General features: G+C 46.9%; 1 protein-coding gene across 1 annotated transcript in view; it reads right to left on the bottom strand.

Moving 5' to 3' along the window:
• The window catches only part of LOC119170067 (P protein-like), a 269389-nt gene extending 258643 nt beyond the window's left edge, over positions 1-10746 (bottom strand). Inside the window, exon 1 of the mRNA XM_075880449.1 lies at positions 9910-10746. Within this exon, the coding sequence (XP_075736564.1) occupies positions 9910-10311 (402 nt within the window). The 5' untranslated portion in view covers positions 10312-10746. The remainder of the gene's footprint in view (positions 1-9909) is intronic.
• Positions 10747-14879: the final 4133 nt, after the last annotated feature.

Raw genomic sequence — 14879 nt, 5'->3', positions numbered from 1 at the left:
GTCGGCGCTGCTGTGCTGCGTCCGCTCTTCGAGCCCGAACATCTGGACTGCGCTGCGACCCGTCATGTCTTCATTCAAAACGAAGTGTCCAAAAATTATGCAGCCGTCTTTTAATACTTTATCGTCGACCAACTGATCTTTCCTGTGCTGTCCCTAGAACACAAGGGTCCATGTATACGTAAGCGCCCTAGGATACACACGAGTGTGTATTTCCACATTCAGTTAAATCATGATCTGTTTTTTCCTCCTTTCCCGCGCACATGCAGTGAAGAAGTGATTAGTATCTCCTTAACCTTACGCCTACTACGCGTTCTAAGTCAACCCGACCTCCCTACAAACAGCAAAGCGCTACCCCGATTGAATTATCGTAAAATGTATTCTTGCTTACTTCCTCTTTACCCTAACTGTAGTTATCAGTAAACAGAGACGAGAGACGGTTTTCTTTCCACCCCTGCTATTCAGTTTTTTTTTCTTCTTCCGCATTTATGACGTATTGCTTAAACGCTCCTTGTTACCATGTCGCTTACACTGCAAGACGTGCACTTGCAAATGGGTCTCGATCCTATCCTTCTGTCAACATTTAGTCAACGCTCTTTTCACACAAATACCGGAACAGTTTTCCTCCCATCTGCTATCTTTTCGAGAATAATTTTCAGACCACTAAAGTCGCTACCGACTCCAGCATCAGCGTACGCCGTACAGTGCAGTCTATACGGCGTGTGCACCACACTGCCCATGCATATACCGCCATATTCACAAACACTCCTCGACATTCCACGCCGGGGAGAATCACTCGAAGGCTGAGGACGTCACTTGTTTCTTCAGGGACCCGTTGCTAAATTTTAATGAAATTTGCAAACACTACCAGTTGGAGCGCCGGAAATACCCACTCCCACACCCACACTTGACAAGACCTCAGTCCATAACTCTACGACTCTTACAGACGGAGGCGTATGCATCGCCTATAACTTGCTCTAAATACATAGATGGCATAGATCCGAGATGCCCGTGCTGTGGTCATCCCAAATGTACCCTCCAACACATGCTGTGGCAATGCCCTGCGTTGGTGCGAGAGCAGCGAGTCTCCCTCTACGGAGGCGGACTGGACCTGTCTCCTCACAAGCCACGACAAAGGAGACCAGCTTAGGGCCATTCAGAGGGTCCACGACATAGCCGTGGAGTTTAACATTATCGTCCCGTCGTGGGAGTGGCCCACCGGTGTCGCCCCCTAAGGGGGATCGAGCACCGCCTCCGGATATTAATAAAGTTCTTTGCCTGCCTGCCTGCTCCACGACTCGACTTTAACCCTTCACTTGACAGAGTTGAGCACTGCGCCACCGCTCGGCTGGAAATGACGCTGCGCTATTCAAGCACCGCAGCGGATTATCGCTCATATGCAGTGACTTACAGTGCCTAGAGACGGCGCTTTCATCGGCTTTCTCAAGTGAAGGTGAAGCGTTGAGTGAAGAGACGTTCTAGAATACGCGGGGGATAGTTACATGGCGCTATTCTTAAGTGCAGGGTGAAACGTAAGGTAATAGAAAGATGTGTAGGGTAAAGTAGGGTATTTTCTCTTTGGCGCGGGTATTTCGCAAAAATCGCTTGGTGTTTCCCTTGTCGTGGCAAGGTTGAGGTGTGAGGTCAGGCAAGGTTGATACGAACTAGGACGCTGCAGCGTTAAATTTTCGAACGCATAGCTCAAGCGTCCTCCAAGTTTTTGGAGCCTATATATCAAAGTAGAAGCAGTGATAAGTTTTCTTATACGTTCACAAACTGGCATAGTATTGCAGTGTGCTCAGGAGATCTAACTTAGCTATCTGATGGACGATGCAGGCGCTTCTTTCCATTGTCCCTGTGTATCCATTCCAGTGGTGTCGATGTGGTTATAGCGTCTGCTCCCAACGCGTGAGGGTTGCACCAATGACACAGTGGGGCTTGAACCCGTGTCCGCTGGGTGCCAGCCCAATATTCTACCACTGAGTTACACCAGTGCTTGTAACTTGTCAAACTTGCCTTAGGCAGAAAGTAAACATTCGAAGTCCGTCTAGTTGGATATGAAACTTTTGGTTGACGTCTAAATCATCTCCCCCCCTTGCCTTAGGCAGGCATGACCTAGCACTAACGGCGCAGTGGGGCTCGAACCCAAGTCCGCTGGGTGCCAGCCCAGTATTCTATCACTGAGCTACACCGGCGCTTGCGATTTTGTCAAACTTGCCTTAGGCAGGCTTAATGTCGGGAAAGCAATCCCGTTAATACGACTTATAAAGCGTTTTAATGCAGAGAAAGAACAACCAGCCGTCGCACACTGCGATTAGCGTAACAAGTGGGCCGTCCAATGCTCCAACTTATTACAAAAGTACAGTGTCTAGAAATATACTGCCTAGTGTGCTGGCTAGGAGATAGCCCCGCAGCTGATGACTGCCGGCAGCACCCGCATGGTGCGCTGCTGTCCGAGTGGGTGCATTTGCGTTCAATCCTTGCGTTCCGCAAGCGCTCGAAGCCTGCAGGAGGCCGAGCCGCGCGAGGCCAACTATTATTTTTCGGCATTTTCTCAGTGTTTTTTTACATAATGCTTTATTGTATATGAACTACTCGATTGCTTTCACAGTACTGGCGCTTTGCAATACCAAATAAAGATCATTTGTGGCATACATTTCGCGATCCGCTACTGCCCGCAAAAAAAAAAAAAAAAAGACGCAGATCCTACGTAACTTGGGAATCAATGCTATGCAAGGTGGCTCTGTTGTAATTTTTTATTAAATGAAACATTATGTAGTGGCGCTAAATATATGCAAGAAATTGGATAGTCAACAATGGAACGAGCATTGTCATTTCACGGACATATGGCTCTTCTTGCAAAGTACTTCGAAGACCCTAAGTTAAGGGGGTGATCATGAGGGCACCCAGACGTAGGCGATTCGGTAGATAGATAGATAGATAGATAGATAGATAGATAGATAGATAGATAGATAGATAGATAGATAGATAGATAGATAGATAGATAGATAGATAGACGGAGGGACGGACAGACAGACGGACGGACGGACGGATAGATGGACAGACAGACGGATGAACGGACGCATGGACAGACAGACGGACGGACAGACGGATGGACAGACAGACAGACGGATGGACAGACACACAGACAGACAGACAGATAGATAGATAGATAGATAGATAGATAGATAGATAGATAGATAGATAGATAGATAGATAGATAGATAGATAGATAGATAGATAGATAAATAGATAGATAGATAGATAGATAGATAGATAGATAGATAGATAGATAGATAGATAGATAGATAGATAGATAGATAGATAGATAGATAGATAGATAGATAGATAGATAGATAGATAGATAGATAGATAGATAGATAGATAGATAGATAGATGCTCAACGTTATTGCAGTACGCAAAGAAATTAATTTTAAAAACCATTGAAAGTATAACCACCAGAGTTATGTTTTAAAGTGCGCTTTGTTCTTGAGAGCAAGAATTATCACAGAAGTTCCTAAGACCTTTAGCTCTTAGCCTGAATTCCATTAGGATTCGAGTGAAGACGAAGAATGATATGATGCCAGTGAATAATCTGACACTCGCCGCACATGATACTCAAAACATTGTTGGGAAGGGAGTCCGACGTTGACATGGGAGAAAAACTGTGTGAATGAAATTCGAAAGGGTATTTTCGATTTTTTAGATAAATATTAATATTTGAAATTTTGCCTAAACAGCGATTTCATTCCCGACACCGTTCACCCTAATCCGAAAAGATAGTTCGGTGGAGTCACTCTCAGAATGCTTTTGTCACACGACAGCCTTCGGATTGAGCCTTCTGTCTGCCCTCTTGATCCTACTTTTTCATTCAGGAAACCATGCTGGATTCGTTAGTGCGTGGAACAAGACATCTTTTCCTTGTTCGACCGAAAACTTTTTTTGACACAGCGGCACAATACACGCCCTTTCTTTGCATTGCCGCTTAGCTTTTAGTATCTCAGGGCGTTGCAGTGTACATATGACGCCGTCGAACTTCTCAGCAAATCAGATGGCAGCTGTCACACATTGATTTTAAACGTGGCGAGGCCCCGGCAGCAACAGGACGAGAGGAATTTAACGCGTTCATGGATGGATGGATGGATGGATGAATGGATGTGGCTGTACCCTTTAGATAGGGCGGCGGCTAACGCCACCTAGCCATAATACCTAGTGAACTAACCACTAGATTTATCTTTTTTTCTTTACATAGTAAAGTTGGACGGGTACTTTGCAGTGAAGGGCTTAATTTTCACTCGTGCCTTGACTTTAGCCACCAATCAGATAACCTCCTTCTAGTTAAGTCTACCCGCTTAAAGTCTATTTTGCCCTCCCGGTCCCTAAACCCCAGTGCTTTGAAAAACTCTGCGCCATCATCCTGAACTATAGGGTGAAGCCCTTTACAGAACATTATCAAGTGTTCGGCAGTTTCTTCTCCACACACACTGCATACTGTGTCTACCCCTTCGTATTTGGCCCGATATGTCTTGGTTCGCAGTACTCCCGTCCTTGCCTCAAACAGTAGAGAACTACCCCGAGTATTATCATAGATCCTTTCCTTGGCAATTTCCTGCTTAAAAGTTCGATACATCTCTAGTGCGGACTTCTTAATCATGCCCATTCTCCACATGTCAGTCTCCGTTTCCCTCACTTTCTTCTTAACCGATATTTCTTTTTGGTTTGGCCACCTGCTGTTTTCTAAGTATTTACCAGTCAATTTCCTGGTTCGCTTCCACCATTTTGTATCGACATCCTTCATGTACAAGTAGCTGAACCCCCCTCGGCGCCCTCTCGACACGCAGCGCCGCTTGTGGCATCTGAGTGCAGTCATCACATGCGCGGCCACCCTCTCTCGTACGGAATGCGCGCGCTCAGCACACTAGCCAGTATATTTCTACACACTGTAACAAAAGCTTGTTCTTGCTTCCCTATTAACTGTGGCGCATACCCACTACAGCCAGAATTCCTCATCGTCGTCAGCTACTGCATGGGCAATTGGCACAAAATTTCTTGCAAGTGTTTAGCGGATACCACGCTTCTCAGAAAAATGACGAAAATAGCATAGCGAATGCTGGCCTACTATCCAAAAGTTTATTATCAATGCCCTAGTGGGTACCATTGGGTACCATTGGGTAAGTGTGCTTGCATTACTTACCCAATGAGGGTTTTGAAAAGACTCTGAAAGGCCGCTCTTCTAGCTTTCGCTGTGACTGTGCTGCGCCTATATATACCGCACAGGCCTGGCGTCTTTTTTTTAATGAAAGTCACCTAACATTACCTCAAACCGGACACATTCAACTGCAGCTCTTGAGCACTACGTCCTGGCGGCGAGCCTTACACTAATACGGTCCAAACCGAGTGCTGAAAACACAACCCGACTGGTTCATTCAGAAACTCCTAGTATATGCGTCCTATACCTGAATGCGAGACCATGGCCCGGTTGCATTATACGATCACAAAGTTCCTTCGATGGCACCGAGCGTTAGTGCCTGTCGGGCTGGTAGCCCGACAGGCACTAACTGCCTATTTCCAATTATCGAAAAGGTTTAGCATCGTTAGAAGCCGAGCAGGAGCGTTTACATATAGGAACCTTTCAGCTGCGCTAAGTGCGAGTGCAGCGAGAGAATGCGATTAGTGCAGCTGACCTGAAAGAAACTGTCCCGCGTAAAGCGTTGAGTGGTAATTGTCTGCAGCTGCGTAAACCACCGCCGCTGAGACGATGCACACTTACAGAACGACATCATGCAGTATGTATACAGCAATCATCACCTCGCAGTATCGCGCGATTAATCATTTAGTGAATGGAGCAGAGACGAAAAGACGGCGTGACAACGCTTTTCATTTTTGTTTGCCCCTTCAAGGCACTTTGGAAGATAGCAGCCGCAAACGATAACGACGACAAGTGCTGCTAAGACAGAAAGATACATCATGCGTTTTTCGCAGGCACAGTGAGGCATGTCACACAGTGATCTGGGTCAGTGGGGTATCCCGAAGACGAGACGTTGCCGTCTTTAGTTGCAGAGCACGAGCGTAGCCAGAAATTTTTCTGGTGAAGGGGTTTGGCTATGCTTTGTGCATGTTTATGCGTGTGTGTGTGTGTGTATCTTTGCTCGTCATGTGTTGAGACAGCCACATTAGAGCATACACTCAGCACGTGCCAAGACATGGACTCAAGCTTCACCCTGGAGGAGTGGGACATGCTTCTACGCAGCCCGGGCCCGCTCTTACTGATCAGCTCACGGCTGTCCAACGGGCCAACAATGTGGCTGGCAGGCTCTGCTTGCCGGACGTAGGACTGTGCCGGGTGCGTGATTCAGTCACGTTCCGCAGGACCAAAATAAACTTATTTTCCTTCCATTCCATATAACTGTGCGAAATTGAAAAAAAAAGTACAGCAGTATTAATTCACCCACCCATCCCTCCCCCCTCCTTGGCTACGCCAGTTGACATGCCTTGTCACGTTTTATCCTCTCTATTTTTTTTTAAATCGTAGTGAACAGCGCAAGTCAAAATCCGCGCAAACCTGCGAGGTGTTGGATCAATATGATGGTTGAAAGGTGCGTTGATATTTTGATATAATTTTTCAATGCTGCTATATTCGGAAGAAAAATCAATCAATCGACCAATCTATAATGTACGAGGTACGCCCCACCCTTATAATCACCTGACGATAGAGATGGTCCCTAACTGACCATTACCAGACTATGCATGGGTGCACGTAAAATGCAGCGACGAGACTTGAAGGTCACGGCACGGAGTCCTTGCCGCCTCTAGATGAAGATGAAATGCTAGGGGCCCTTGCACTTTGCATTTAGGAGCTTGATTGATTGATATGTGGGGTTTAACGTCCCAAAACCACCATATGATTATGAGAGACGCCGTAGTGGAGGGCTCCGGAAATTTCGACCAGCTGGGGTTCTTTAACGTGCACCCAAATGTGAGCACACGGGCCTACAATCCCGCCTCCATCAAAAATTCAGCCGCAGCAGCCGGGATTTGATCCCGCGACCTGCGGATCAGCAGCCGAGTACCTTAGCCACTAGACCACCGCGGCGGGGCTTGATTTAGGTGCTCATAATATACTCATGGGCTAGTTGGTTAGCCATGATCCTTTGATGAAACAGCGCACAGAAGGAAACACAAACATACACACATAAGACACACACATTGTGTTTGCGTCCTTTATGTGCGTGTCTGTGCGTGTACGTGTGCGTGTGTGTCTATTGCTTCCCTCTGTGCGCACCGTCTTCACATGATCACAGAGTTGATTGATTTGTGGGGTTTAACGTCCCAAAACCACTATATGATTATGAGAGACGCCGTAGTGGAGGGCTCCGGAAATTTTGACCACCTGGGGTTCTTTAACGTGCACCCAAATCTGAGCACACGGGCCTCGACATTTCCGCCTCCATCAGAAATGCAGCCGCCGCAGCCGGGATTTGAACCCGCGACCTGCGGGTCAGCAGCCGAACACCTTAGCCACTAGACCACCGCGGCGGGGCGATCACAGAGTTAGATGCACGTTAAAGAACATCAGGTGGTCAAAGTTTCCGGAGCCTTCCGCCAATACACGGCGTCCCCCGTCACAATATCGCTGTTTCGGGTCTTGAAACCCCCAACAATTTTCGTGGTTTTAATAGCCACGAGTTTTAAGCGAACAAACGTTCGCAATTAAATATTGTTCATCACTGTTGCTATATATAGGAGCTTCTACAAGTGGGTCGATGCCAATGACAAGGAAAAAAAAAGCGAGGTTATCTCGACTGGACATATATGCCTGGCAAAGATTAGTACTGATGACGTGCAAAGATCGAAGTCGGGGTCCCCAAACGTTGCTCTTGTAATATTATCGGGGCGTTTAACGTCACAAAATAATGCTATGATTACAAAGCTCCACGTAGCGGAGCACTTCGCTAATTAATTTTGGCCACGTGGTGTTGCTTGACGTGCACTGACATCACCCAGTACACAGACATCCACCATTTTGCCTTCATCTAAATGCGACTGTCGTGGCCGGGAACGAACCCGCGACCTCCGGGAACTGGTCGTTACTTTCGGTGCGCTGTTTAGGAACACGACTATTTTTTTTTTAAGGGGCAAAGCACTCGGTCGGTGAAAAAAGGCGGGCTGGGCCATAGCTTGTACACCAACAGTGCATAGACATCATGAATGAAACAGCATCCGAATCCTTGCGCTTCTATTGCGCCGTTTGGTTCCTATGCATGACGAGCGCTTGCGTTTTCAGTGCATGCAAGAAAAAACAATTCAACGATCGACTCGCACGTTCAACGTTCTGAAGTAGCACACGGTAGTATACAAGACGCCACTCTGCAATAAATTCGACTACCAGCGGTTCAGAGAAGAACAGGAGGGAAAGGAAAGGCACGGATGTTAACCTGTCTAGAACGACTGGTATATGCTACCCCAAAACTGGGGATAGGAATGAGGGAGTTTGAAAGATGGAGAGAGGGAACAAGAGTAGAGCACGCACACGCGTTGGGCTCACAAATGCTGATGATTGGGAACATGTTGACGCGCATTAACTGACGAAAGTCCGAAAGACGTGGTGTTAGTCCTCTGGCGTTCCATTGAATGATGGATGCTGCCTTGACTTCTATCTCGGAAATGATTGGGATCATCGTTAGCCATATTTCTGCTCGAGCGATTCAAGTAGTGGGCGGAAGGACCAACGGTTCAATAATACCTGACTCCATCGGGGCTGCGAACCGTGAAACTCGGAACACAAACGTCGCGTAGTTGTCACGACGCGTGAAGCAATAAGAACGCACTTTTGAACGGTGGATTCGGTGAAACGGCGAAGTCACTCAGCAGTTACTAAATTAAATACGACAACCAAAGCACACGGTTGCCGATGCCATTTCGCCCTTGACCCACCGAAGCGTTGCTGTGTGGCATGCGAGAAAAGAGACAGCCTTTAAACACATCGCGACCCCGGTGATCACTTATAGTATCCGATGAGTGATGACGTAAGACACGCCGGTATCCATGAGTTCAAGCGTCAATTCGGAGCGCGTTATGGCTGCGCGACGTTTTGTGCCATGCGTCCGAGAAAGTGGACCATGCATGCCTTCGGTCAGCGTCTGCGAAAGCTTCTATAGTCGAGACAATACATACAATTACGCTAAGAGCACTAGTTAAATTAAATTATTCATCTGCATGTACAGTGCATAAAAATGAAGTCGTCACTTGATGCACAAGACACGCAAGACAACTTCTGTCCTGCTTTTCTTTTTTTTTCTTAGCGAGGCAACACTGTTTCTTTAGCTCAAGAAAACGAAACTCAGCCCAACGTTCAGCAAATTACTGTTATGTTCAACGGTTCTCAGGACGTTTTGCAGCCGCCTGTGTGGTCCTGGCCTGGTTGCACTGAAGATGTAATCCTAAGATTTCAAGGCGTCAAAACCACGATCTATTATCAATAAGCACACCGCGGAGCAAGAGAACCAGTAGATTTCGACCACCTAGAATAAACACGCAGTTAAGCAACCAAGCGTTCTTGAAATCCAGAAGCGTCCGCTGCTGGACCAGTTGACGCATCATTGTGAAGTCGCCGAGTGACGCAACGCACAAAACAGGAAGAAACGTTGTTGACAGGATAGCGCCCACTCTGTCAACAGCATTTCTTCATTTTGTGTGTCGATCAACGATTTCACAAAAGCACTCATCAATTTCATCTTCGCTTAAACGCAACCCTGCGGGCGTGGTCGAACCAGCAAAACCCGCGACTGATTAGTTTAGTTGCACACGTGTTTCATAAGCGTGTCAGACAGAGCCCCGCCCCCTCTTCCTCATTCTCGAAGCGAGGTTGTGCCTGCATGCACGCATGCGTGCACACAAGACCGTAAGACTCACCACCGCGAACACGACGACGAGACTGAGCACGCCGGTCTTGACGCGGTTGAGCCACAACTGTCTGGGCGGCACCGGCGGCTTCTCCTCGTCGACGACTTCGGCGTCCGCCTCGGCTGCGTCGTCGCGGCTTCCCAGGGACGAGCAGCGTCGCGGCCGGCACACCGCCGGGAACGCGAGCAGCGGGCTCGTCTCGTCCGGCACCACGAGCCGGCAGCTCTCGGTGCGTTCGCTCAGTTCCATGTTGACGGCTAGAAACAACGACTCCGCATGGCCGGCGGCCGGTCCCGCGCAGCTCCGCACATAGCGCGTGCCGACTGTGGTTGCTTTGCCGACGGCGGCCGATAAGCGAGGTCCCTTGTTTCTGCTGCCGCTGCTGTTTTCGCCGGCCACTGCGGTCGCCATTGTTTACGGTATCGAGGATGCCGATAATCAATGCCCTCCTCCTCTCCACCCGGGCAGTCTTACAATCTACACCTGCTCCGAGCCGCTCGCCAAGAAGCCGGGCGCAACGCTCAGCACACGCGCCCTAATTTCTTTAAAAAAGATTGTTTTCAGTAAATTTTTCTTTCGTAAATAGTGACACTGCTGAGGTGTAAATCGCGCATAAAGGTAAACGAAAATGGCGGAGAGGGAGAAGGACACGATATATATATACATATAAAAAAATGTGAACCTGGCAAAAGATAAGCGATCGATGAACGGCTGGCACGTCAGACCAGAGGCACGCGTTATCGCGCTGTGCGAAGCCGAAAATGCAAGCGCAGGGATATATCAACATGTCTATACGGACTTGAGACGACGTCGAATCGTGCAAGTGTCCTTCATACGCACCGTGCAGGCAGAACGTGGATGGCAGACTGAGGACAGCCCGCCTTCGCGAAGTCATAAATCGCTTCCTTATCACCCTTTTCAAAGCCTTTGTTACACCAGTGTTTGAAAAGTCTGTAGTTAAACGACGCGTCTTCCTCCTCCGCACCACTTATATCTTCCCCTTCAGACCAATATCGGCGCCTACTTTCAAACAACGCGCCAAACGTCCTTTCATTCGTGTTTTTCATTTGTTTTTTTCATTAGACAAGCAGCTTGCATCTTCATCTCTGCACAATTGACGCCGAAATAACACCGACCGCATACGGTCCTTTATAACTAGCATGACAGAGTTAGCTGCTACGCGACACCGAGCTTCCCTCTCTCTCTCTCTCTCTCTCTCGCTTTATCAGCCGATGTGCACCACAACCTGGACAGCTCACGCTCTTTTGTTCTAGCATAGCGGAAACAGAGCGCGTCCGTGTTATCTGGCAGCTATGCGAGATATCGAAGTCGGGCTAGCGGCGAAATACAAATTATAACCATCACGTGCACCACCCTCTCTCGCCACTGATACGGAGTTAGGCGAAAACAAGTGAAAGCCAAGTGCGTCGGCGCAACTGCTATTCACTATACACACGGTAACGTGCGGCTCAGCTGGCAGATGAAAATGTCTTGCGCTGAACTGCAAACACACGAGCGCAGTAGGACATTGAGGCAGTTTTTTAACAACAGCAATGATATTGATAATAATATTAATGATAATAATAATTATGATGATGATTAAGAAGCAAGCTTAATGACATCGACGCGTTTCACGGTAAGATTGGAGTTCCAACACTCCAAATGTACTTCTCGGGGCGGGGGGGGGGGGGGGCTTTGTCCCTAGGATTCAGTGACAGGAAAGTTGCCGGGGGGGGGGGAGTGATTTTAAATGAAAAAAAAAATAGAAAGTGAGCCCCGTAACTGTCTCTCAGGGGGAGGACCCTTCAACAGTAGCTCACGAGGGATGGGGGTAAAGAAGGAATTAAAAGGATAGGATTAAAAGGTAGAGAGGTAGAGAGAGATAGGAAGGAGACAGCGAGGCGCAGGGACAACGAACGACGGAAGTAAGGAGAAGATAGGAAAGACGAAGATGGTCGCAGGAGTCCGAGGACGGGGCACCCCTGGCGGGAGCTCTTGTCGGCGTCAGGAGATGGCGTGTACACCTTTTCACAGGAAGAAAAAAAAAACACCGCCATGATGGGCTGTGCGCGGGAGTACAAAGGCTAAGGGCGCCGCGTTGTCAGTGCATTTTCGAGGGGACGCGCCAATTTGCACAGTCCAAGGAGGGCTATGGTGGCGCCCAGGGAGGCGTTTATGAAAAGGTGAATAGGCGAGTCCAGTCGGCCAGAGCTACGCTGACGTCGGAGATCGCGAGAGCACAACCGGTCGGCACGAAATCCAGCGAGTTGCCGATGCATTGCAGGAATTCATTGAAGATCAAAGAAATTCAGGCTTTAGAACCAATTATTACTTCTAAATCACTTGTTACCTCTATTTACTCATTCATTTATTGTTGTTGCTTAAATTATCTGCTTCAATCTTCCCTTCCGCCACCTCGTCCGGTGAATACTACCGGACTTTAAATAAAGTTTATTCATTCATTCATTCCCATCCACTGAATATTCTGAAAGACGTATAAGCTAACAAAATAAAAGTATTTCGATAGAACTGCCCGGTTCTTGGCCAATCCCCCAACGTAGGTGTGTGCCACAGATTCCAGACTCTTCTTCACAGAGAAAATGTGTGCACATTAACCCGATGCGCTATCGACAACAGTAATAATACCAACCACGCGCTTTAACGACCATGAATACGGTATATCAACAAAAATTCAGGAGCCGTGTTGGAGCAAGCGAAGCTTAGCGCCTTACTGACATACTACATCTCTTACTGCCGCATTGTAAAACGATACCTCCAATTTCCTTTCTCCGTGCCACGGATCGGACTTGCCTATAGTGGCGCAACACTTCACTGAAACGATGCTGAAGCGCCGAAATCCAGGCGAAAATGAAGTGTGGCAACATGAAACGACAAGTCAGCTCAATAAAACGCGCATCAGCCAAGGCCTCATCCCCGGAAAGCTCGCGATCTAGAGAGCATCGACTATTTTGAAACGGCGCCCACATAAACATGCGTGTGACCAGCGCGCCTTCGAGGACCGCAATCTTGTATACGCTATAGCTGGCGCCAAGTTTTTCGCGTTTAAAACGCCGCCACCAAAATCCGTGAGTTATACAAGCTTCGCTCACGTTGAATTGAGAGCGAAAGCAGTGAGACCGATGCCTCGGTGTTGGATATCGCAGCCAGATTCCATCTGCGCGAGAGGCGCCAATGGTACTTCGCTAACAACTCTAATTACCAACTACATTTTGTCCCAGGGTAAACTATATGGGTGAATACAATTCGAAAACTTGACCACACTGATGACAGATTTCTTTGAGGAGCTTGTTTGGCAGCCCTGCCGTAGTGGTCTCGTGGCTACACTGTAAATATATATATATATATATATATATATATATATATATATATATATATATATATATATATATATATATATATATATATATATATATATATATATATATATATATATATATATATATATATATATATATGGGAAAGAAGTGTATATCTAAAGGCTCGTTTTTCCGTCTCCTAACACAATAATAATGAGATCCAACAGACAGTAATGCCAAGGAATGTACGAAGGAAGTTATTAGAACCAATTGAATGTAAATAAGAAGAAAGAAAAGTGGATGAAAAAATAACCAGCCATGAGCAGGAACTGCTCACGGCTGGTTATTTTTTCATCCACTTTTATATATATATATATATATATATATATATATATATATATATATATATATATATATATATATATATATATATATATATATATATATATATATATATATATATATATATATATATATATATATATATATATATATATATATATATATATATATATATATATACTCCGAGGTCGGAGTGAAACGCTTGTCTTCAAGCGTCCCTCCTTATTCGGAGCAATTTTTGCTCCGGCTCGCCGGAGGAATTGCGTGGCACACCCAAAGTACTTTAGCAGACACTTCACTGCGGCTCAATTCAGACAGACACTTCACTGCGGATCAATTGCGTGGCGCCGCCGGAGTACCTTTTACTTGAATTTCCCTCCGGCTGGCCGGAGTGATTACATGGTACCTCTGGAGCGTTTTTCGCGGGTTTTTCACTCCGGCTATCCGGAGCTTTTGTGTGGTACCTCCGGAGTATTTTACGAAAGTACTTACTTCGTCCGGACAGAATTTTAGGAAGGTGGATCAGTAGTTTTTGAAGTGTTTGCTCCGCTGTTTATGTATTGTATGCGGAACGTTTCACGCATTGGTTAGATGAAGGAAGTCCCAATTCTCATGCAAGCTCTGCAGATGTACTATGTATTCTATTGCACAGAGCTCTAGCACATGATATTCAAGAAAACACTTGAGCTCCTATTTTTTGATTTATTCAAAATAAGCTGCCATTTTTGAATGATTACCCAGCGTTTGGACAAAAAGAGACAAGAATAAAACAAACACGCAAAAGCACCAAAAAACAAAACACAATAAGACAGATTCTATGATGACAACAGCACTCAATTTTGAAGCGCAGCACTTCAAAATGAAGCCCATCGTGTTGCAAAACGATGCACAACAAACGAAGAAAGCGCGGCCACCGAGAGGAAATCTTCCCCATCCTCGAAGGACCATCCATAGATTGTTTGACGACGGAAGGGTTGAGTTGATTGCTTCTTGCATAATTTAGGAAAAAAAGTATACATGTGAACTGCACACCATGCGAGAGCACGGAAACTGACAACACTGAAGCAACGGACACTCAATAAATCCTATACAGCCTGTGTGTCTTGTCCTGACCACACACACACACACACACACACACACACACACACACACACACACACACACACACACACACACTCACACGCGCACACACACACGCACGCACACACACACGCACACGCACGCACCCACACACACATACACGCACACGCGCACACACACACACGCACACACACACGCGCACGCACCCACACACACGCGCGCGCGCACACACGCACGCAC

Source organism: Rhipicephalus microplus, chromosome 2 (assembly GCF_043290135.1).
Source record: "Rhipicephalus microplus isolate Deutch F79 chromosome 2, USDA_Rmic, whole genome shotgun sequence".
Lineage (NCBI taxonomy): Eukaryota > Metazoa > Arthropoda > Arachnida > Ixodida > Ixodidae > Rhipicephalus > Rhipicephalus microplus.
Note: the sequence above shows the minus strand (reverse complement) of the source record. Positions and strands in the feature narration are given on the sequence as shown.